Raw genomic sequence first — 24,221 nt, 5'->3', positions numbered from 1 at the left:
CCTTGGCACTACCTCTCTGGCGCAATATGTTCACAAACATTAAGCTGTGATACATTATGTTCCACCTTGTTGTTACTGTATATATCACTGACACTGAGTTCCTCTGATATCATTATAGTATTTCCCTGGACTACTAAGTTCCCTTTGTATCACTATGTTTTCCTTGCACCAGGAAAGGTAAGTAAAGGCTGTGGGTGACACTATCTAGATATGATAATAGCAAATTGAATGAGGAGTGGGAAAGTTCAGTTCCTCTCAGGAGGAAATTGCAGGGATGGTTAATATACCAGTGGCGTCACATTCATCATGTTTCCCCAATAACACTATATTCACAAGCACTATCATGTTCCCCTATCACCATCATTACCTGCACCATTATATTCCCCTAACATCACTGTCAATACCCGCACGACCATATTCCCCCAAACATCATTATCATTAACTGCATCATCATGTTTTCCTAATATTGCCATCACTTGCACCATTCCATCCAAAACTAGGACAAAACGTATAAGCATGTCTCCTTATACCTGCTATCCTTGATCACCTAGTCGACCCTTGTGGACTGCAACTTGCGGGGTAGTATTACTTTAATTCAGGTGAAGTTTTAAAGTAAACTTGAATAAGTTAACAGCCCTCAGCGTGTACAAATAAACTAAAAAAAAAAAACTATTTCCACCGTCCATTATCCCGTCTATCCCAACCGCACCATCACTTTTGCCACAGCCACTACCACCATCATGCCCACAAAACCACCATCACCATCCTCACCACAGCCACTACCACTATCCCCTCTACAACATATATCACCACATCACAAAACCAGTGCCCCATCACCATCACCTCTATCCCCGTCACATCACACGAAAACCTAATCACTATTACCACCATCATCCCAACCAGAACCATCGCCACCACTGTTATCCCCACAAAACACCCGTCATCCTCATGACCACTACCACTATCATCTCAACACCACACCACAACCCTCATCATCACTACCACTATCAACACCACAACCGTCATCCTCGCCACTTCCACTATCTCAACACCAAATCATTACCCCTCACTATCACTACCACCATTTCAACACCACACCACAACCCTCATCCTCGCCACTACTACCATCTCAATGCCACACCACAACCGTCATCATTACTGCTACCACCACCACCACCACCACCTCTTCATCATACCACAACCTTTATCCTCATCACAAACACCTTTATTGCCGTTGGTCCTCCAAAATAGAAAGACCTACAGTACATTCAAACAACAGCTTCCAGTATGCCCTCTACTATACCCTTACAGTAGCAGTATGGACACACAATACCCATTATGGTCAACAATCTACACAGTATTCACTTAGTAAGAATGTGCATGCCTTCGTCTGCTATGCATGTTATCAATAATCTGTTTAGCTCCATCATGCCTTTTGCATCATAATTAGGTAATAGCTTTGATGTGTCCTCTACACTCCTACAATCTCCATAACGCCCTCTCAACTTCACGACACCTTCCACATTGTAATGCTACCTTTTGCAATACCTTCAGTCCTCCACTAAATCCCTCCTACTTCTAGGTCCGTTAACTCCGTTTCTTAATTCCATCACATGTAGTATACAGTACATGAAATGCATATCTTAAGAGTATATGCAGTTTCCTTAATTCTCTGTTTTATGGATTTTTGATAATACAGTATTAAGTTAAATTCGACCTCCATGACCTTTTTGCAGTAGCTAGACCTTAACCCTAACAAACTGTCTCTGTCAATCAGGAAAATGCCTCAAATTCTGGTACTCTATGAACGGGCTGAGTGCCAGCCAATTACGAGTGAAGGTGAAAGGTGTTGACGCCACAGAGATGACCACCATCTGGGAGACCAGAGACCAGACCAGGGGAGACTGGAAGGAAGCCCAGGCCCTCTACACATTTAATGGCAACCACACGGTATGTTCATTGATAATGACAACTATGTTCATTAGTACTGGCGAGCACATGAATGAAACTTGATACTGGCAACGCGGTATGTTCCTTGATACTGGCAACCACACGGTATGTTCCTTGATACTGGCAACCACACGGTATGTTCCTTGATACTGGCAACCACACGGTATGTTCCTTGATACTGGCAACCACACAATGTTCCCTGAAGCTGGCAATCCATGATATGTTTTATACCAATTTCAGTTTTCGCCATAGTGACAGATGCGTGAATAAATTTAAATTTTTATCTGCTTTAAATGCATTTTAAATCTGTCCACAAATTTCTTGCAGAATAAAATAAATGCAAAAAGTAAATTCAGCACAAAAAGTGAATGATTTCAAAAATATATTTAACGAAACCAATTGATAACTTTAAGGCAATAATAGTTACATAATTTAGTGCCAGTTAAGTGATTACAAAGAAAATTGGTGGCAACTTTCTGGAAAATTTTATCTTGGATCAACCTGTGTGGCTCAGTATTTCCTAACTTTAGAATTTTAAAAATCTAAATTCCAGGCTATTCATACTTTGCGAGGCCTTAGACCGACTGTCACCAACTACATATGAAATTAAATTAATGTTCCACCGTTTTTATTTAGTCATTAAAATTTTAATTTAAGGCAGCAGTGTGAGCTTAAACTGGAAGGGAGAGGAACAAGCAAGTATTTTCAATATGTTAATGATGTGCATTGTTGTATGCCCCTCATTCCAAGATCTGTAATTTATATATACTGTATACAATATAAAAAGTTAAGCGTACAAAATCTTGCATGTGGGATACAAGAGTGAATAATTGCTATGTAAATATTGCATTGCTAGCAGAAGAAAAATAACTTTTTAGAATCATGTACATTTTTTTACAGTGGTGCAGCAAGAGCCTCAACCGTAAAAAAAATGGCCAACCATGTGTACTTTTGATATTACTGACAAAAAAAAAACAAGGTTATTTAGTTTAAACATTTTGTAAACCTCCACTTTGACTACAGCAGTGAAGCAAGGAGACCACACATTTATAAACCGATAATGGGGCGGAGTAAATTACCACAAAATTAAGCTCTCACCAGGGGTGCTTGGATAAAACAGGACTGTAAACCCCTTTTAAAAGACAAGTGCTGATCACTGACTCGTTTAAAATACTGAGTATGTTTGGAAATTTAATTATTGTTACAATAATGAAATGTGGTACACCCGTGTGGACCATACTGAGGAAGAGCAGACAAACGTGAAAGTGTTATAAATCTATTAAAATATTCAAACAGCCTTGAGGAGAAAACTCAGTATTTTTTCCTTTAAAGCTTTTTTACTACAGCGAGGCTATGATCAACACACACGTGCCTAGAGGTGGACCCCATCTCATATGTATCTACATACGATACGTACATGCCATGTACACCTCTGAATAAAGTTATTTCTTGGGCCATTTTTTTTTTTGGGGGGGGGGAAAGGTTACCGAAAATACATTTTTGGCACAAGTAGCACGTCACAGCTAATCAACGTTTAGTGTTCATAAATGGTCCAAGTCGGACCGAAACGTCGTCGTAAGTTCCTCTCTCCTATGTGCGGGTTACTTGTGTAACCTTAAGTGTTGCGGTCAGTCACAGTGGATGTCAAGACAGACAGCAGAAGTGAACACAGACCAACGTGAAGTTACGTTATGTTATTTAAGGTGGGTTTCGTTACATTTGCTGATTTTTTTTTAACATTTACACAACAAAATATCTCTGACGTAAAGCTAACTTAATTCTCTACCATTCAAACTATGATTACTCTCCGAAATGCATTAAGGAACAATCATCAATTACCTCTAACAACCCTTTCTGATAAGATGTGAACATTCTCAGTTATACTCACAGCCAGGACTATGATGCCAGTGGTAGCGTATCCAACGTTCTTATATACTTTTCTATATCAACATCTCAGCGTATAGAAGCATCTCTATCTCTCAACACGTAACTGTTATTGAAAAGTTTTTGTTTACAAGAAAAATATATCCATTTTTCTAAATAAATGGTAGCACATAAAAGTTTTTCCATGCTAAAAACATCATTGTATATTTTTTTATCAATCACTATGCGCATATTTTAATCAGTGTATCACTACATATTTTTGTATAAAAATAATTTTCTGTATTAATGCACCACTACTTTTTTTAAAACTGATTATTTTGTCAACACAATTCTGCATAATGTTTAAACAAAAAGAATAACTGCTTAATGTTTCGGAATCTCAACACCATAGTGGAAAAACACATGAAATAAAACAACTGGGGCAGTAAACTACATAGTTGCTTACCTACAACTTCGAAAATGTTCACATTAAATGACGGAAATCACTACTGTAATTGCTGTTGTTACCTTATAAATCATATCACACATTAATTATATTCCTTGTTTTAACATTCTTAGCCTTTTCACCTATCAATAAGCTTAAGTAAAGGTATTAACTACCAAAGTTTCAGTTTTTCTTGACAACACCCCCGCTCCTCACACACCGTCACTCGACACTGACCCTCAGATGGCAGATAGAAAAAGCTTTTGTTTTCTATTTTAAATATTATTTCATATTATTTATCAATAAAGGGTAACTGAACTGGGAGGAGAACGGCTTCTTAAGAAAATTACAAAGCGATGATGTACTGAAACCCGTATAACTTCCATATTTTCGAAAAATGTAGGCTCCCGCTCCCGTGGCGGGAATATTAGTGGCAATTCAAACAAACTTTTAAAAGGGAAAGCCCTTACTATAGGTTTCACACACAGTGAGGCTTTATTAAGGAACTTTATAAATCCCCAGTGGGTGAAACGTCATATAATTAGGGCTACTCCTACTAGTGTTTTTTTTTTTTAATTAACAACTGCTGGCATAGTTTGTCAATAATATTCAGGTGGCACCAGATATCGTTTAGTATTATATTATTATTATTATTATTATTATTATTATTATTATTATTATTATTATTATTATTATTATTATTATTATTATCATTATTATATTTAATGGGAAACGCTAAAGAGTGGTCAAACAGCACTTTTGAAATAAGAGGCTACCTGGGTGCTATCCAAAGAAAGGAAAAGCAGGTCTAATTCTTTGGATCAAGAGCCTCTTACCAGCATCAAGGCGGCAGTCGTCGTCGTCAGCTATTACAATCCACAGCAACCACTGGTACTTTAAGTTAAAATTGAATTTCCACTAGTGCAGCAACTGACAGCAGCGCTGGGGCTCTCTGGACTTATGAATCCGCTACTACACCAAACTGTAGCTTAGTTATAATTTGTTGAAGCCACAGCATTGTGATTTATGCTTTACATTCATTCTTGTGATCCTAGTAGCAGCACACGAGTCTCGTGATCCTAGTAGCAACACATGAATCTTGTGATCTTAATAGCAGCACACGAGTCTCGTGATCCTAGTAGCAGCACACGAGTCTTGTGATCCTAATAGCAGCACACGAGTCTTGTGATCCTAGAGCAGCACACGAGTCTTGTGATCCTAATAGCAGCACACGAGTCTTGTGATCCTAGCAGCAGCACAAGTCTCGTGATCCTAGTAGCAGCACACAAGTCTTGTGATCCTAGTAGTAGCACACAAGTCTTGTGATCATAATAGCAGCACACCTGGAAAAATCCTAAAGGGACTAGTACCAAACTTGCACACGAAAATCACTCACTACGAAAACAAAAGACTCGGCAGACGATGCAACATCCCCCCAATGAAAAGCAGGGATGTCACTAGCACGTTAACAGGCAACACAATAAGGGTCAGGGGCCCAATACTGTTCAACTGCCTTCCAGCATACATAAGGGGGATTACCAATAGACCCTTGGCTGTCTTCAAGCAGGCACTGGACAAGCACCTAAAGTCGGTACCTGACCAGCCGGGCTGTGGCTCGTACGTTGGATTGCGTGCAGCCAGCAGTAACAGCCTGGCTGATCAGGCTCTGATCCACCATGAGGGCTGGTCACAGACCGGGCCGCGGGGGCGTTGACCAGATAAACTCCAGGTAAACACGAGTCTTGTGATCCAAGTAGCAGCACACGACTCTTGTAATCCTAGTAGCAGCACACAAGTCTTGTGATCCTAGTAGCAGTATAAAACAAGGCTGAGGGACTGGTCACCTTCCACGAGGATGACGCACTGATCACATCAAAGCTACTAGTATTCCTTAAGGTTTTCACATTTCGGTAATAAAGATACCTATGTACTGCAAAGTATCTCATTGATGAAGAGATCATCAGGATTGATGTCAGTAAGGTATGGGTTACTTCAGTTTCCGGGAACAAGAAACCCTAACTGCGGTTTTTTTTTTTTGTAAATGCTATAAAAAAGTACATTCAAAATTGTAAGAGCACGTGGAATGTGCTTCATAGTACATGCTGTTCAATTTTGAAAGAACTTTTTCAACTGCACCTACAAAAAAAAATCACACTATATGGTAAGGCTTTATAAGAGAGTTTACTAAACCTTCAGCAGAACAACTCGATTAATAATAATAATAATAATAATAATAATAATAATAATAATAATATCTTTATTTCTACAAGTACATATACAAGGTATACAGTCCTAGCTAACATCAGTGACATACTACTATATAGAAAGCCGTTTGTTATGCAGAGCATTTCGGGCAAACTAGGTCGGTTTTGTCCCAGGATATGACCCATACCAGTCGACTAACACCAGCCATTCCCGAGATTCGAACTCCGGAACTCAGTGTGTGAGCTGAGTGCACTAGCGATCGAGCTACGGGACGAACTCTTAACTAGGAGACGACAATTAGGTAAGGTGTCTCGCGTTTAGCTGACGAAAGATTGGGCTTCTCTTACTTGAGTGAATGTACGAGGGAACTAAGTTAAACATTTCGTTTAAAAAAAATCCCTATCGACTTGTGGTAATTGAAACAACGCACAGAAATGTTAGATCACTTCTTCCCTTCAAAGAAGTTGCTTAATGGCAATGTATAGCTCTTGATGCAAGGATATAAAGCTACCTTCCCCCTTAGAACAAATCATTTTACCTCATTTCCCTGGCGCTGTATGATTCCTACTAATTTAGCCTTCGTTGTATTCTTGGGTACTGTATTTGTTGGCAAGAGGTGTGATGCTTTGCAAAATCTCTCCTTTTTTTTTTTTTTTTTTTGGTTAGGGGGATAAAAAAAGTATCCTGTCGAGGGTTTTAGTCCTCTGATGACCTAGCAGTGGACTTATTGTGTGCTTACTACGCATACAATGCCAAACGCAGTGCTCTGTCTTATGGTCGTAAACTCACAGGCTCGATTGAGGGGAAAATGGATGTAGCAGGAGGAGATGGTTTGGCGTGAGATACTGTTGAACAATGTATAAAAGGGTATGTACCCATTGGTTAGGTCCGAGACCGAGCCGTATTTTTGGAATTAAAGTATTCTTGGTTGCCACCGAATAACATTGCGGTCTTAATGACTCCTTAATTCTGTATCCACTAAATTTACAAGTTTATTAAGTTTGCAGTCTATCAAGTGCAAGAGGGATCACCTGGTAACTTGCAAATATTCTTGAACACCTGTAAAAAGTTAAATAAAACAGCTATATAGGCCTACACATTAAGATTTACACATCTGTATAGATTTGTAAACCTACTATTGTCAGACTAAAGACAGAAAGTCGTTAGGCTAGATATATACTGAAACTTAAGAGGTCTGGGTGTGTGGTCTCCGTGTTATTATGTTCGTCAGGGTAAATCACATGATACGGGTCTTTATCATAAGTTCAATGGTGCTGGCATTATGGTATGGGCGCAGCAAAGAGGTGGGTGGTATTAAGAGGACATACGTGGAAGTGGGACAGCCGATGGTTCTGTGGCGGGCAAAACCAACAGGGGATCGCTAGCTAACTAGTCGGACCCAGTGGTCTTTCCTGTAAGATGATTCGTTTATTAGTGTCAGCAAATTTGACGGGGGCGCGGAGGGTGATATGTGTATGAAGGGTGGGGGTAGATTTTGTCATTTTCAACTTCTTTTCCTTCTCACCTTTCTTTGCTTATCTCACAGCTGGTGGTGGAGGCGGTGCCGGCGTCAGGGGTGGATCCGTTCCATATCTTCCGAGGTCACGTGGCAGTAGATGACCTCGGGGTACGGCCAGGGTTGGAGTGTATTGGACTGTGCTCTTTTGAGGGTGGTATGTGTGACTGGAACAACGCCCGTACTGACGACTTTGATTGGAAACTTGTAAGTGGTGTGGAATAATAAAAATTATCTTAGACATGGTGGTTTTATCACTTGCTTATGTGTGATTTGATATAATGTTGCATTATAAATTCCTCACAACAATTACCTTGTGACAAGCTTGTAACGTGTGTTAACGTACGTAGCTGATGTAATTCTTCACAGCTTTTTGCTTTCCAGTCGTACGGCAATGTTTGGTTTGTCATATAATTATAGTTTTGATCTTCATAACTAGATGACCTTAATACGATGTATTCTTTTCTCAGGGTCGTGGCACTCAAAATCCCATCACAGGGCCTCCAAGGGACCACAGCAGTTCCCAGGGTGACTCCCTGGGCGGTGCCTACGTCTACGCTGATTCTGGCTTTCCCCGCAGACCTGATGACATCGCTAGGCTGGAGAGCATCGAGTTCCAAGAGACAGGTAAGCTAGATTTATACCCAAAAAAATAAGGAGTACAGGCAATGTACGGGAAGGCAGGTGTTGCCATCACTTAAGCGCTGTATATATATATATATATATATATATATATATATATATATATATATATATATATATATATATATATATATATATATATATATATATATATATATATATATATATATTGCAGACTGGTGAGCAATTCTTTTGGTTTAGTATATCGGTTTAACTGGGTGTTTTTCCTCACCATCAGCAAATCGGTATTGGATATTCGTTTTTTTTTTAATTTATCAAAGGAGCTGATGATTCATGTGGTTACTATGTAATATTTGTTATTAAGGCCTCTTAATACAATTGTTCAGAAAATTAAATACGGATATTTGTTGTTTTGATAAAAGGTAAAGGGTAATTTTTTACCTAAAGTAAAAAAAAGAAGCTCAATATTTTAAAATCAGTTACATTCATAACAATGGGAAATATCGGTTTAGATCATTTTTTTACAAGAGTGGAATGAGATATTTCAACTTGACGTTAAGAAGGGGGCATTGTGTGAGTCATAAGATTGGTCTAAGAGGGAGTTTTGTTACCTAAAGCGATTCTATATACCACAAGACATGTGATAGATAATAATTAACAAGTTGAGATTTTACTCTTGGATAATAAATAGAAACAGCTGTATGCTGTTTCTATTTATTAGTACATAGCATAGTAAAGTCTCAAAAAAAAAAAGGTTTGCCACAAAAAGGGAAAAAAGTTTGGAGGAGGGTATATAAAATACACAAGAGTTTAAGAACATATGAAGATTGTTTTATGAAAGGTAGTGCATAATTCAAGAAAAGAAGTAGATTTGTTGAAATGGTTTCATTTAGAAATGATGTAGTAAGATTAGTTGATGAAGAGGGTGTAATAATCTGGGTGTGGATAAGTGTTGGAGACGTCCTAGGAAGGGTTGGATGGAGGGCGTAAAGGTTTTGAGAGGTAGGAAAGAAACATCCAGTAGGAGCGGACAACAAATGGCTTTTGGGTTTTGATGTGCTGGTCGTAATATGTATGGTCGGATAATATCAAGGTGATATCCAAGATCGGATTCAAGTAAACCTACCAATTAACTTGAGTTTGGAAACGGGAAGTACAGCGCCTACACTGTGACAGGTGAAGATGTTGCGGTTCGATGGGTTATTTGGGTTGTATTTATGAACAACTAGAAAGACAGATAAGTCTAGGTCAAATGATAAAAGTACCGAAAATTTACATTCGCCAAGAATGTTTCTTTCCATCACTAAATCACAATGTACCTACACCACAATGTTTTTCCCAACACCAGACCCCAACAACCCCCCATGTATGCGCTTCTACACCTTCATGTCTGGACGCGGTGTGGGTACCCTGCGTGTGATCCTACAAGACGTGGTCTCCAGGAGAGAGCGAGTGCTATGGGGCCTCGCAGGGAACCAAGGTTCTCAGTGGATCATGGCTCAGCTTCCTCTCTCCTCCAACACACCCTTCAAGGCAAGTCTTGACCGCGAATGAACCAGTATATAGCTAAATTATATTATTAAGCAATTATTGATACTTCAGTGTATTTTCAAAATTTTCTGCTGATTTATATATCATAAAACTTAAATTTTAGCACAGTCTTTTTTTTATTTGGTACAAGCATAGATTTTTTGGTCACTCGCTTGTTAAAATGATAGTGTCTGAATTGAGTGTGAGTGATTTTTTTTATATGGAACAAGCACAGATTTTTTTGTCACTCGCTTGTTAAAATGGTTGGGTTTGAGTTGAGTGTGTGATAATGAATGTGACTGTAAATAAATATAAAGTTTTAAAATGAGAAGTCAGACAATATTACTGTCTAGGTTAGATTAGGTAAGGTACGTCAAGAAATAGGACAAGTGTTTCCTGACGCAGGTCTTAGATGATGACCTACAGATGGAGCTTTTGGTCATCTGACCGAGGCCTTCCGCTGGCTTACCAGTCCACCCCTTTAAAAATTATGGTCATATTACTGTCTTAGGTACTGTCTCAGCAAGCCTACCAATATATCCTTTGTATATTAAACTGAAAATAACCTACATTAATCATATATGCTATGCACATACTTAAGGTGCAAAACAAGACGAAGTTACTTTAAAATTGTCAGCCAATTCATATCGCAAATTTATTATAAACATGGGAAATCGCAAATCCCGAAGGATTTTTACAGTGGCTGGAGTATAAAAGGCAATCAGGTTTGATTCAAAGAAAAGGAAGGTGGCTGTAATTCCTCGAATAAAGAGCCTTTCGTTAGCATCAGGATACATCCCTCTCTTGAAAGGTTTAATATTATGAGATTATAATTATGGCATAAGTATCAATAAATTTAACTCCATACTTTGCAGCAACTCATTCTTCCTACTTTTCCAGACCTCTGGAAATTACATTGGATTCAAATACTACAAATTAATGACCGGCAATATACTGTATGAAATATTACCTCCTAATGTATAAAGATATTACCCTGACAACCAGTTCTTTGCAGGTTGTATTTGAAGCCAGTATCGGAAAGCCGCGTCTGGGAGACATTGCCATAGACGACATCACCATAATCTCGGGGCCTTGTGCTAGTGAGTTACAATGTACTGCATGTATCTTTATCAACTTGTCGGGTTTCTAAAACATTTATTCACATTCTGTCAGACACAGCAACATCTTGGGATCTTGATGTAGGGAATTCTTCAAAGCTGGCCTAACCTATAGGCATGACCTATTTCCACCAGTTTTGTTTTTTTCTTTTTTGCACTGGTACCTTCGCCTTCCGCTGCTCCACCTCACACGTTTGTCTGCAGTATTTAAGCTCTATCTCTGCGAATATGCTGCACTTTTATCAAAACATGCTTAAGATTTTTTTTTTTTCAACGAACCGGCCATATCCAACTGAGACAGGGTGACCTAAAAATAAAAACGAAAGGTTTTCTTTTTAAATTTAGTAATGTATACAGAAGGGGGTACTAGCCCCTTGCTCCTCACATTTTAGTCACCTCTTACTACATGCAAGGCTTACGTAGGAAGAATTATGTTCCATTTCTCCATGGAGATAAGCGGAAATCAACAAGAACAAAAACTAGTAAGGAAATAGAAGAAAACCCAGAGGGATGTGTATATATATGCTTGTGCATGGATGTGTAGTGTGACATAAGTGTAAGTAGAAGTAGCAAGACGTACCTGAAATCTTGCATGTTTATAAGACAGAAAAAAGAGACCAGCAATCCTACCATCATGTAAAGCAATTACAGGTTTCCGTTTCACACTCACTTGGCAGGACGGTAGTACCTCCCTGGGTGGTTACTGTCTACCTTCCTACTACCTGATGCTTAAGAATATTCATCATTAAATCTTTTGCTCTATTACATTTCTCTTTCCCCAAAAGCAACATAGTTCCATCTCGTATAAACTTTTAAAATTACGTATTATACCATGTTCTGTTTGTAAAGCACTTATCATCTATTTACTCTTAAGCAATATATATTTCATAATAATGACTGAAGTATTTACTAATTTATATTTATATGTGCCTGTGTCTGCTAGCACTACCAGCGGTGGCATCTCCTCCCACTTCGGGTGACTGCACTTTTGAGGAGGACTCCTGCGGCTGGATCAACCCAAAGATCAGGCAGCGACTCGATGATCTTGATTTCTTGAGAGTGAAAGCATCTGAGTTTGTTTTTCCCACCACTGACCACTCCACAGGCAGCCAGCAAGGTAGGATATTTGTTGCATGTGATGAGAGATGAACAGCTAGGTGACCTTGTCTTGGGAAATTAAGGAAAAATGATACGTATGTTTGGGGAGGGAAGAGATAAACTAAAAGTCTTGAAGAAAATGTCTTAAAAAAGTGTTTAAGGTGTTGGTCAAAAAAGCCCAGTTTTACACTGCATTAAATTATCGTGTAAGTGAAATTATAATTTTCAAAATGATTTCACCTTAAATATTTAACCATAGCTTTTAGATATTATCCAGAAGGAACTATTCATTTAGCAGTGCTTCTTATCCTGCAAGTGAAGATGTCGCCACGAAAACAGTATTAAGCAGTGTCACTAGTCCTGTAGTAAGTGTACCATCATACACAACTAATCCTGTGAGAAAGTATACCATCATATACACTGCCATTCATCCTAAATTAATATACTACAGTACAAAAAAAAGAGAACCTTAGGCGTACTACTTCCCCTCTAAGTAAACGTATTGCAATAACAATAGCATTGGGCAGTTCCACTTATCCTGCGACTGAACATACTGACTGCCATTAACACAGTTTTAAGTAGTGCCACGTATGATGAGTGAACATACTGCCTTAAAGACAGCATCGGGTAGTGCAGCTCATCCTGTGAGTGAAAATGCTGTCATAAAGACGTTTTGGGCAGTGCCACAAATTTCATGAGTGAATATTCCACCATGCAGATTTGTCACCATCGGGGTGCCTTATTGATCAAACCTATACTCTCACACACACTCACACACACACACACACACACACACACACACACACACACATATGTGTGTGTGTGTGTGAGTGTGTGTGTGTGTGTGTATTCACCTAGTTGAGGTTGCAGGGGTCGAGTCCAAGCTCCTGGCCCCGCCTCTTCACTGGTCGCTACTAGGTCACTCTCCCTGAACCGTGAGCTTTATCATACCTCTGCTTAAAGCTATGTATGGATCCTGCCTCCACTACATCGCTTCCCAAACTATTCCACTTCCTGACTACTCTGTGGCTGAAGAAATACTTCCTAACATCCCTGTGATTCATCTGTGTCTTCAACTTCCAACTATGTCCCCCTGTTGCTGTGTCCCATCTCTGGAACATCCTGTCTTTGTCCACCTTGTCAATTCCTCTCAGTATTTTGTATGTCGTTATCATGTCCCCCCTATCTCTCCTGTCCTCCAGTGTCGTCAGGTTGATTTCCCTTAACCTCTCCTCGTAGGACATACCTCTTAGCTCTGGGACTAGTCTTGTTGCAAACCTTTGCACTTTCTCTAGTTTCTTTACGTGCTTGGCTAGGTGTGGGTTCCAAACTGGTGCCGCATACTCCAATATGGGCCTAACGTACACGGTGTACAGGGTCCTGAACGATTCCTTATTAAGATGTCGGAATGCTGTTCTGAGGTTTGCTAGGCGCCCATATGCTGCAGCAGTTATTTGGTTGATGTGCGCTTCAGGAGATGTGCCTGGTGTTACACTTACCCCAAGATCTTTTTCCTTGAGCGAGGTTTGTAGTCTCTGGCCCCCAAGACTGTACTCCGTCTGCGGTCTTCTTTGCCCTTCCCCAATCTTCATGACTTTGCACTTGGTGGGGTTGAACTCCAGGAGCCAATTGCTGGACCAGGTCTGCAACCTGTCCAGATCCCTTTGTAGTTCTGCCTGGTCTTCGATCGAATGAATTCTTCTCATCAACTTCACGTCATCTGCAAACAGGGACACTTCGGAGTCTATTCCTTCCGTCATGTCGTTCACAAATACCAGAAACAGCACTGGTCCTAGGACTGACCCCTGTGGGACCCCGCTGGTCACAGGTGCCCACTCTGACACCTCGCCACGTACCATGACTCGCTGCTGTCTTCCTGACAAGTATTCCCTGATCCATTGTAGTGCCTTCCCTGTTATCCCTGCTTGGTCCTCCAGTTTTTGCACTAATCTCTTGTGTGGAACTGTGTCAAACGCCTTCTTGCAGTCCAAGAAAATGCAATCCACCCACCCCTCTCTCTCTTCTCTTACTGCTGTCACCCTGTCATAGAACTCCAGTAGGTTTGTGACACAGGATTTCCCGTCCCTGAAACCATGTTGGCTGCTGTTGATGAGATCATTCCTTTCTAGGTGTTCCACCACTCTTCTCCTGATAATCTTCTCCATGACTTTGCATACTATACATGTCAGTGACACTGGTCTGTTGTTTAGTGCTTCATGTCTGTCTCCTTTTTTAAAGATTGGGACTACATTTGCTGTCTTCCATGCCTCAGGCAATCTCCCTGTTTTGATAGATGTATTGAATATTGTTGTTAGGGGTACACATAGCGCCTCTGCTCCCTCTTTCAGGACTCATGGAGAGATGTTATCCGGCCCCATTGCCTTTGAGGTATCTAGCTCACTCAGAAGCCTCTTCACTTCTTCCTCGGTTGTGTGTACTGTGTCCAGCACTTGGTGGTGTGCCCCACCTCTCCGTCTTTCTGGAGCCCCTTCTGTCTCCTCTGTGAACACTTCTTTGAATCTCTTGTTGAGTTCCTCACATACTTCACGGTCATTTCTTGTTTTCTTTCCTCCTTCCTTTCTTAGCCTGATTACCTGGTCCTTGACTGTTGTTTTCCTCCTGATGTGGCTGTATAATAGCTTCGGGTCAGATTTGGCTTTCGCTGCTATGTCGTTTTCATATTGTCGTTGGGCCTCCCTTCTTATCTGTGCATATTCATTTCTGGCTCTACGACTGCTCTCCTTATTCTCCTAGGTCCTTTGCCTTCTATATTTCTTCCATTCCCTAGCACACTTGGTTTTTGCTTCCTTGCATCTTTGGGTGAACCATGGGCTCATCCTGGCTTTTTCATTATTCCTGTTACCCTTGGGTACAAACCTCTCCTCAGCCTCCTTGCACATTGTTGCTACATATTCCATCATCTCATTATCTGGCTTCCCTGCCAGTTCTCTGTCCCAATGAACCCCGTTCAGGAAGTTCCTCATTCCCGTGTAGTCCCCTTTCTTGTAGTTTGGCTTCATTCGTCCTGGCTTTCCTGCTTCCCCCTCCACTTGTAGCTCTGTGTGTGTGTGTGTGTGTGTGTGTGTGTGTATGTGTGTGTGTGTGTGTGTGTGTATGTGTGTGTGTGTGTGTGTGTGTGTGCATGTGTATGTATGTATTATTGTAAACTTATCTAAAATATATTTAGTTGGAGTAGGCTAAATTAAATTGCGCTTGTTATTTATTTATTTATTTATTTTGGACATGATACATAGTTGTACAAAGAAATATAGTGATTGGGTGTACATGTCAAAAGCCCCTTGTTTGCAGAGCATTATGGGCAGGTTTAAAATTAACTTAAGATTAACTAAGCAATGATATATTCAGTGGTAAAAACTATAGTAAACAAATTACAACATGAAGTACAAATGAGTATTTTAAATAAGAAGCATTAAAGTAACAAAATTGTAGCATAACAATGTATGATATAATCCGATCAAATCGAATAAAATCAATGATTTGTAGTGCACAAACAGGTCATGGTTATTTAATGAGTTACTGCGCATTCAAGAGAATGGAGTATTCTAATAGGTAATGTAATTAAAAAAAAAACATAGTTTGATAGGGTCACAGGTTATATATTTATGAGATTCAGTTATTCAGTATTTACTTAGTTGTGAGTGAGTAAGTGGTTTTTAAGAAGTCTTGAATTGATAAACAGTGTTTCTTTTATATTCACAGGTAATGAATTCCAGATTTTTGGGCCTTTTATGTGCATTGAGTTTTTACATAGTGTGAGATGGACACGAGGAACATCAAAGAGTGATCTGTGCCTTGTATTATGGTCATGTGTTCTGTTGAGGTTGGTAAGGAGAAGTTTGAGGGGAGGGTTTATATCCGAGTTTAGTGTTCTATGTATGTAATAAGTACAATAATAAGTATGGATGTTTTGTACGGTGAGTAAGTTTAGAGTTTTGAATATTGGTGGAGTATGTTGCCTGGAGTGGGAATTTATCATTCTGACTGCAGCCTTTTGTTGGGTAATTAATGGTCTGAAATGATTTATTGTTGTTGAGCCCCATGCACAGATTCCATAGGTGAGATAGGGGTAAATGAGTGAGTGATATAGGGCCAGGAGAGCTGATTGGGAACATAGTACCGTATCTTCGATAGTATGCCTACGGTCTTGGAGATTTTTTTGGAAATTTGTTGTACATGTGTTTGAAATTTGAGTCTATTATCAAGGTGGATTCCTAAGAATTTTCTCTCTGTGAGCTTTGTAATAGGTGATCCGTTTATCATTATGTTAAGAGGAACATCTGTTGTTCTGTTCCCAAAATGAATGAAGTAGGTTTTGTTAATATTGAGAGTAAGTTTGTTAATCATCATCCAGGTAGATATTTTGTGTAATTCGGTATTTACAGTATTGGCTAGTATGACTGGGCTTGGGTGAGAGGAGACGTATGCTGTGTCATCTGCAAATAGTGTGGGTTTGAGTAGTTGCGATGCATTTGGTAGGTCGTTTATGTAAATGAGAAAGAGAAGAGGGCCAACGACACTTCCCTGTGGGACGTTTTCTAAGGCTCTTTTGGTACAAAATTATTAATTTTTACATTAACATAAATGAAAAAATATATCTTTAAACGTATAAGAGAAAATTTTAGAAAGGATTTAATTTTAAATGAATTCTTGCTAATTGACCAGTTTTACCTATTCGGCACGATATATATATATATATATATATATATATATATATATATATATATATATATATATATATATATATATATATATATATATATATATATATATAAACTTAACAAGAGGAAAACACTATTTTAAGATGATACTAAAATCAAATGCAAAAGGTAATAAAAAATTACTGTAAATCCTTACAAGAATATAAACTGAACAAAATAGGGCAATGAAAATTGGAGTAATGTAGGTAGGTTCTGTGTAATGGAAATGTGGGAAAGTAATAACAACCCTTGTGAATATAAACTGAGTGATACGCTACTAAAAGTTACAGATTTACATTGTTTTTTTTTTTTTGTTTTTGTTTTTTATTCGCCGGTACTCTCCCGGCCCGGGTCTTTTCCAAGTAGTGGTGACCCGGCCTTGGTTAACCTGAGCTGCGTAAAGGCTGGTGAATTTCTTGAAAGAACAGGCGCTCAAAAATTATAGAAAGTCAAATTATTATTATTATTGTTGTTATTCATTATTATTATTATTATTATTATTATTATTATTATTATTATTATTATTATTATTATTATTAACCACAACAAATCGTTTTCATCTTATTTTTTTGCCGACTTCTTTACAACATTCAGTTGCATTCCCCATAAGTGTCAAGTTTTTTAATATAGAAAAATGCTTTATATGCGATCTCCAGATTGTTGCATAATCTTTATTTCAATCTTCTTATTTGGACAGGTTTCTACATGGCCTTGGAAAGCCCAGACAGGAAATATGAGGGTGATCGTGCTTGGCTGCTCTCTCCGGTCATGAAAGGTCAACGACAGATTAAATGCTTGTCGTTTTGGTAAGTCACTGTGACTACAAACATTTTGTAGTGTGAAAAGCTTATCTACGACCACGCATCTGCTATCTTCATTGTTAGAAAGAAAGATACATCTAAAATGCTATGGTAACTTTATTGCCGAACGTTTCACCGTCAAACTCAAAGCATAGGTAAGTAGCCAGACGTTATGTACTGGAGTAGAGGTGAGATGAAGCAGCTGGAGTTGACGTCACAAGTGAGTGTGATCCACTAGTGGAAGTTGGTCATGCTGAACTGTTGTTTAGGATAGGAGTTACACCGTCTTCTGTACCAAGATACCAGGGTGTTGATGTGTTATACAAGCATCTTATTATTGATCTTATATAATGCCGATAAGTTGATGAATAAGAAACACGTGCAACATTTAGGTATCTTTATTGCCTAAGCGTTTCGTCTGCACAAAACTTTTACTCAAATACAGGTGAATATAACGCTAGAGAGTAAAAATAGTTTTGACGTGATCAGTCTGTCAGCCTTGGCAGGTGGACAGTCTGACCACCTACCATGATCTCTCCCAATTTATAGTTCATCCTAGCTTCCAGTAGATGGCCATTGAATCGATATGTATGTGTGTATAATGTTTGTCAGGAAACAGGAAGTTTCTTGATGCGGGTCTTAGTCATGTGAAGACCCGCAGCTTGAGATTTTGGTCATCTGACCGATGCCTTCCGCTGACTTTCCGGTTCACCCCTTTAAAAGTTATGGTTATGATTATAACCTATTTTCTTCATAATAACAAAATTAAATCGCTAAAAGAAGCAAAACTCTCCAATATTGACTCGTGAAATCGTAATGACGCGATGTAAACAGCGCACTGTACGGGGCGGGGGCAACCTCAGATTTGTTAACTCCCTTCACTATCCCCAGCAGATGGTTATGGTAAGCATCTTTTACTAAGCTTTACAAATAAAAACTATTGCATCCATAATACTTTAAAAATGCGCAGATCAAATAAGGAGAGGGTGTGAAACTTATTACTTCAACTTTTGGAAAAGGTTATAAACAATAATATACCTGAATACAGGCGTTATACGCCATTTCCGGAGCCTCAAGTGAACAGATCCTCATTCTAGCAGAGAGACACCACAGGTGTCTCTCTGCTACCTACACCATACCTAAACGCATTAATATTCATTTGATCTTATTACTACATTTATTAAAGTAACACCCCTAAATTATAACACAAAATACGTTTTTACAATATAAGTCGATGTTACATTTAATTAGAGACCTGCTATACTAGCGGATTTATGCGTCAATCCTCGAATTAAGTGATAAGTTTTCATTCTAAGCAAGATATAGAAATCACGCCTAACAGCAGTGTAATTACAAATCTTTATTAATCTAAAATTTCCTTTATATTATCATTCTGCATTACCTTACTGCAAAATGATGATATAAATTTCAGACACAGGAGAAATTGTAGAGGTTGATGAAGAACTTGTGCCCCAGCCTAGGGGTGATGGCTTTACCTCTGTGAGGTATTGTGCAATAATTCACTGTGCTCACTAAGTTCTGTCTCTTATTATGTCTGTATGTGCTACGTTACTGGAGCCATTACACATTTACTAACACCTCGACCATTGGTTTCACTAACCATTAACTTCAGTTCCATGCACAATATGTCACCCTGTTTCCTGTTACGCCTTGCATTTCGTCTTTCCTTTTATAGTAGCTAGGAATTCAAAATGAAAATTCACAAACACCACCACCAACACTGTCGCTATTTTAACTAATTATGGCCTCTACTGCTGCTGCCACACTGTTTAGACTTCTGTTAATAAAACAATTTTTTCCAGGTACTTGCTGTTTGAACCATTGACCGAGGCTGAGCCCAATCTTGGTTCACTGAGTGCCTTCTTGTTGCGTGAAGATGACCAGAGTTCCATTGTCCTCACACCCATCTGGGCATTGCAAAACTTCCAGGGGCTCACTTGGTACTTCGGACAGGCTCCTCTTAGAGCTGATGGAGACTTCAAGGTACAAGATTAGAAAAAGTATAAGTTTAGGTACAATAACAACTAAAGTGCATGAAGTGCAATATTTTGCTTGTCCTCTGAGAGCCGAAGCAAAGGTTAATTAATGTTCTTTCTCTTGGGTAAAGAATATTATCAGTATATATGTTGATAGCTTCACCTGCGTCATTAAACAAACATACTGAATTATTTATGAAATATTGTTCAGGACCGTTACCTGTCGCAGTGGGATCTGCCACAGTTTAAGGGCTAAAAATATTGATAACGGATGAGAAATGTTACATAGTAATATTTGCAAAAGTGATCTTGCTTCAAATTACTGTAAATATGATACTGTATCTTAAATGCTGGCTTATTTTTATCATATGTAATGTATCACCCAATTATTAATGTAATCAGAATTGTCAGTTTAATTTATGTTAAGATAAGATAAGATAAGATTTCGTTCGGATTTTTAACCCCGGAGGGTTAGCCACCCAGGATAACCCAAGAAAGTCAGTGCGTCATCGAGGACTGTCTAACTTATTTCCATTGGGGTCCTTAATCTTGTCCCCCAGGATGCGACCCACACCAGTCGACTAACACCCAGGTACCTATTTGCTGCTAGGTGAACAGGACAACAGGTGTAAGGAAACGTGTCGAAATGTTTCCACCCGCCGGGAATCGAACCCGGGCTCTCCGTGTGTGAAGCGGGAGCTTTAGCCACCAGGCCACCGGGCCACAATGTTTATATTACCATCTCTTCATATTAACTTGTTGGATTAAACTCAACACTCAAGCTTTAACTATGAATTCTAAACTTGTTTTGAATCCTAGTTATAAAGAATAGTCTCAGTATGCTTTAAATGCTTTGCGTAATCAGGGGTTAAGCATCAAACCCATGCTACTTTTTTGTAACAATTTGTAACCATTGTAAGCTTTTATGAAAAAGTATTTATATTTGTATATTTTTAATGTTATAGGTTGTGTTTGAAGGCGTGTGGGGCGCTGCTAACAGCTCTGGCACCATTGCTATTGATGATGTTAGCATCTTTGAAGGCAACTGTCCCAGTAAGTTTTAAAGTTTTGCAAAAAGCCCTAATTTTCTAAAGGCTAGAGCCTTCACTAATTATTTAAAGATTGTTTTCAGGCTTCATCTACACCAAAAGTACAGTTCAAATTGCGGTCGATAATATTCCTAAAAAATATTGTGCCGTGTAACCTCAGTTGCATGAAGGAAAAGTAGCAACGGCACACAGTTACATTTTTAATACATTAGTGGGGAAACGCTAAACTTGTAAGTGGCATGCAGTGACTGGGGAAAGAGTGGTAATCAGATCTGATCTGGTGAAGGAAATAGCAGCTCCAATTCTATGGATCAAGAGCCTTTCAATAATAAGACCTCTGGATGATTGGATGAGAAATATGACAACAAAATTTGTCTGATCTATTTTTACTGTACTGTATCAATTCCACATTATTACTCTTACTTGAGTATCTCATTCATCATTCTCACACTCTTAAAATACTCTCTGATTACATTTAACGCCTTTGCTTACGGATAATCCTAAAATTATTTTCCAAAGCTTCACAGGTTAATGAGCGAGATAAATATCTTAATTTCTCCTATGAATTTAACTCGGGTTTATTCAAATATTAGGATAATTACAGTAAGCTACATAGGTATCACATCAATGTAATTTTGTTTAAATTAAGGTTGTTCATCAGTTAAGTCTATCACGTTTTATATAACTTGAGTTTATAATTATATTATCATATCTAATATTTTTCACAATTGTTAGATGTTTACTGATGTTGTCCTTATTAATATTAAATGTAATGTAGGACTCATTTTTCATTTAAATCTTATGATACGTCTTGGTGACCTAAAAAAAATTAGTGTCAATTTTATTTTCATAATGAAATGAAACTAACCAAATTTCAAAATATGTCACAGAAGGCAACTAGGTGCTTGGAACAAGAAACTGATAACGTATTATTCTATATATATATGCAATTACAAAGAAGTTTTGAAATCAGGTTGAGTGGATGAAATATGGATGTTAAGAATGAAATTATTGTTATTGGAAAGAAATTGAATGTCCTAGCACCAGGTGCAACAATGGAAGACACAAATGCAGTTTCTGGAATTTTTATTTTTAATAAAGGTTCCATATAAATACATTTGTGTAACGTTACCATCGTGTTATGGCCCATAATATTACCAACCCAGAGAGTGGATGGGGAGTCAATGGGATTAAATCAAGTGTATCCAAGATAACCAAAGTTAAGAAGAGTCGTGGTAATATTAAATGAACCACTGTGGTAATAATATATTTTTTTTAAATTACAAGATTCTGTAGTTAGGAATAACCTTGGGACGTGAGAAGTGGCGGTTAATAAGTATCTATACACCTGAAGAGGAACGTAGAGAGTGATTAATTCTGGGAGGTATTAAATGAATGTTTATGGAATGTTGAACCAAGTGAGACAATAACTACTTTGGTAACGTTAATAATAAAGCGAGAGATGTGTAGTGTATTGTAGAACATTTTTTTGAAACCCGGGATAAAGGATAATGGAATCCTTTATTTGAATTGTGTTTAGTAAGAGATTTGGTAACAGTATATGTTTTAAGACGATAATATTGCTGAACACTAACAGCATCTTTCAAGGCAGGTGAAATTGCTGACCTAGAAAATGTACAGAGAACCTTCACGGCGCGCATAACGGAGATAAAACACCTCAATTACTGGGAGCGCTTGAAGTTCCTAAACCTGTACTCCCTGGAACGCAGGCGGGAGAGATACATGATTATATACACCTGGAAAATCCTAGAGGGACTAGTACCGAACTTGCACACGAAAATCACTCACTACAAAAGCAAAAGACTTGGTAGACGATGCAACATCCCCCCAATGAAAAGCAGGGATGTCACTAGCACGTTAAGAGACCATACAATAAGTGTCAGGGGCCCGAGACTGTTCAACTGCCTACCAGCATACATAAGGGGGATTACCAACAGACCCCTGGCAGTCTTCAAGCTGGCACTGGACAAGCACCTAAAGTCGGTTCCTGACCAGCCGGGCTGTGGCTCGTACGTTGGTTTGCGTGCAGCCAGCAGTAACAGCCTGGTTGATCAGGCTCTGATCCACCAGGAGGCCTGGTCACAGCCCGGGCCGCAAGGGCGTTGACCCCCGGAACTCTCTCCAGGTATACTCCAGGAATATATATTGATTAACAAAAAAGTTTAGGGGAGACTTCTAGACATACATGCTTTTAGAATAATTGACGTTTCAAATCATTATTTAGTGGTAGCTGCAGTAAGAGTCAAGTTGAAAATTAAGAACAAAGAAATTTGTCACTGGATAAAACACAAGTAGAGGTGAATGAAATAAAGGGAATGGTTAGTGAGAACTTCCTAGATTCTACCCAAAAAGTGTTCCGAGGATCAACGCCCCCGCGGCTCGGTCTTAGACCAAGCCTTTTGGTATTATTATTATTATAATAAAAAAGGAGCGCTAAGCCACAAGGGCTATACAGCGCTGCAGGGTAGGGAAGGAAGCGAGAGTATTGGGCGGTAGAAGGGGGGAGGGATGATCAATAGGTTACAGAAAACAGCGGGGCAGGGGATAGTGCGGGGGTAGAGGGCAGCAAGAGATTGAGGTAGAAAGGGCTGAAGGTATCATCAGAGTTTGTGAAGTAAGTCAGTTGTTGTCAAAAAGTCAATGAGAGAGTCTGGATGAAAGGTGGGTCCATCAGCGAGAAGGGAAGGTAAAGAGAGAGCAGCGGAGCGAAGACGACGTTGGAAGTATATTCTGTGCGCTCGTTGATAAAGTGGGCAGTCTAATAGAATGTGGCTAACCGATAATGGAACCTGACAATTCTCACAGAGAGGAGTAGGGTGCCTCTCCATGAGATAACCATGAGTAAGACGAGTATGGCCAATGCGTAGTCTCCCAACCGCGACACTGGTGACAAGAAGATGGCCAGTAACCTATACTCGGCAGAGTAGACCAACGTTGTTGCCAACGGGTGTGAAGGTGGGTACCTATTGCAGCAAAATAGTTCGTAAATGGAACACCTCTATATGAAAATGGTAGGTCATGTACTGCTGACTGCGCAGCAGTGTCTGCCTGTTCATTGCCATGTATGTCAACATGACCAGGGATCCAACAAAAAACAATATCTTTATGCTTGGAAGAGATGCGGCGTAGCCAAAGTTGGATACGGAGGACTAAGGGATGAGGTGTATCAAATTTCTGTATAGTCTGTAAAGCACTAAGGGAGTCTGAGACAACCACAAATGATGACACAGGCATAGATGCAATACGGATAAGTGCTGCAAGAATGGCATACAATTCAGCAGTAAAGATACTAGCCGAAGACAGTAAAT

The 24,221-nt window shown here is 39.1% G+C and overlaps 1 protein-coding gene across 1 annotated transcript in view; it reads left to right on the top strand.

Moving 5' to 3' along the window:
* LOC128693170 (MAM and LDL-receptor class A domain-containing protein 1-like) overlaps nucleotides 1–24,221 on the top strand; it is a 63,330-nt gene that overhangs the window by 18,408 nt on the left and 20,701 nt on the right. Inside the window, exons 4-12 of the mRNA XM_070089543.1 lie at nucleotides 1,778–1,950; nucleotides 8,010–8,186; nucleotides 8,450–8,606; nucleotides 9,931–10,115; nucleotides 11,128–11,212; nucleotides 12,174–12,347; nucleotides 17,744–17,852; nucleotides 19,670–19,850; nucleotides 20,809–20,896. Of these exons, the coding sequence (XP_069945644.1) occupies nucleotides 1,778–1,950; nucleotides 8,010–8,186; nucleotides 8,450–8,606; nucleotides 9,931–10,115; nucleotides 11,128–11,212; nucleotides 12,174–12,347; nucleotides 17,744–17,852; nucleotides 19,670–19,850; nucleotides 20,809–20,896 (1,329 nt within the window). The remainder of the gene's footprint in view (nucleotides 1–1,777; nucleotides 1,951–8,009; nucleotides 8,187–8,449; nucleotides 8,607–9,930; nucleotides 10,116–11,127; nucleotides 11,213–12,173; nucleotides 12,348–17,743; nucleotides 17,853–19,669; nucleotides 19,851–20,808; nucleotides 20,897–24,221) is intronic.

Source organism: Cherax quadricarinatus, chromosome 28 (assembly GCF_038502225.1).
Source record: "Cherax quadricarinatus isolate ZL_2023a chromosome 28, ASM3850222v1, whole genome shotgun sequence".
Taxonomy (NCBI): Eukaryota; Metazoa; Arthropoda; class Malacostraca; order Decapoda; family Parastacidae; genus Cherax; species Cherax quadricarinatus.
The sequence above is the reverse complement of the archived record's forward strand: the minus strand, read 5'-3'. Positions and strand labels throughout refer to the sequence as shown.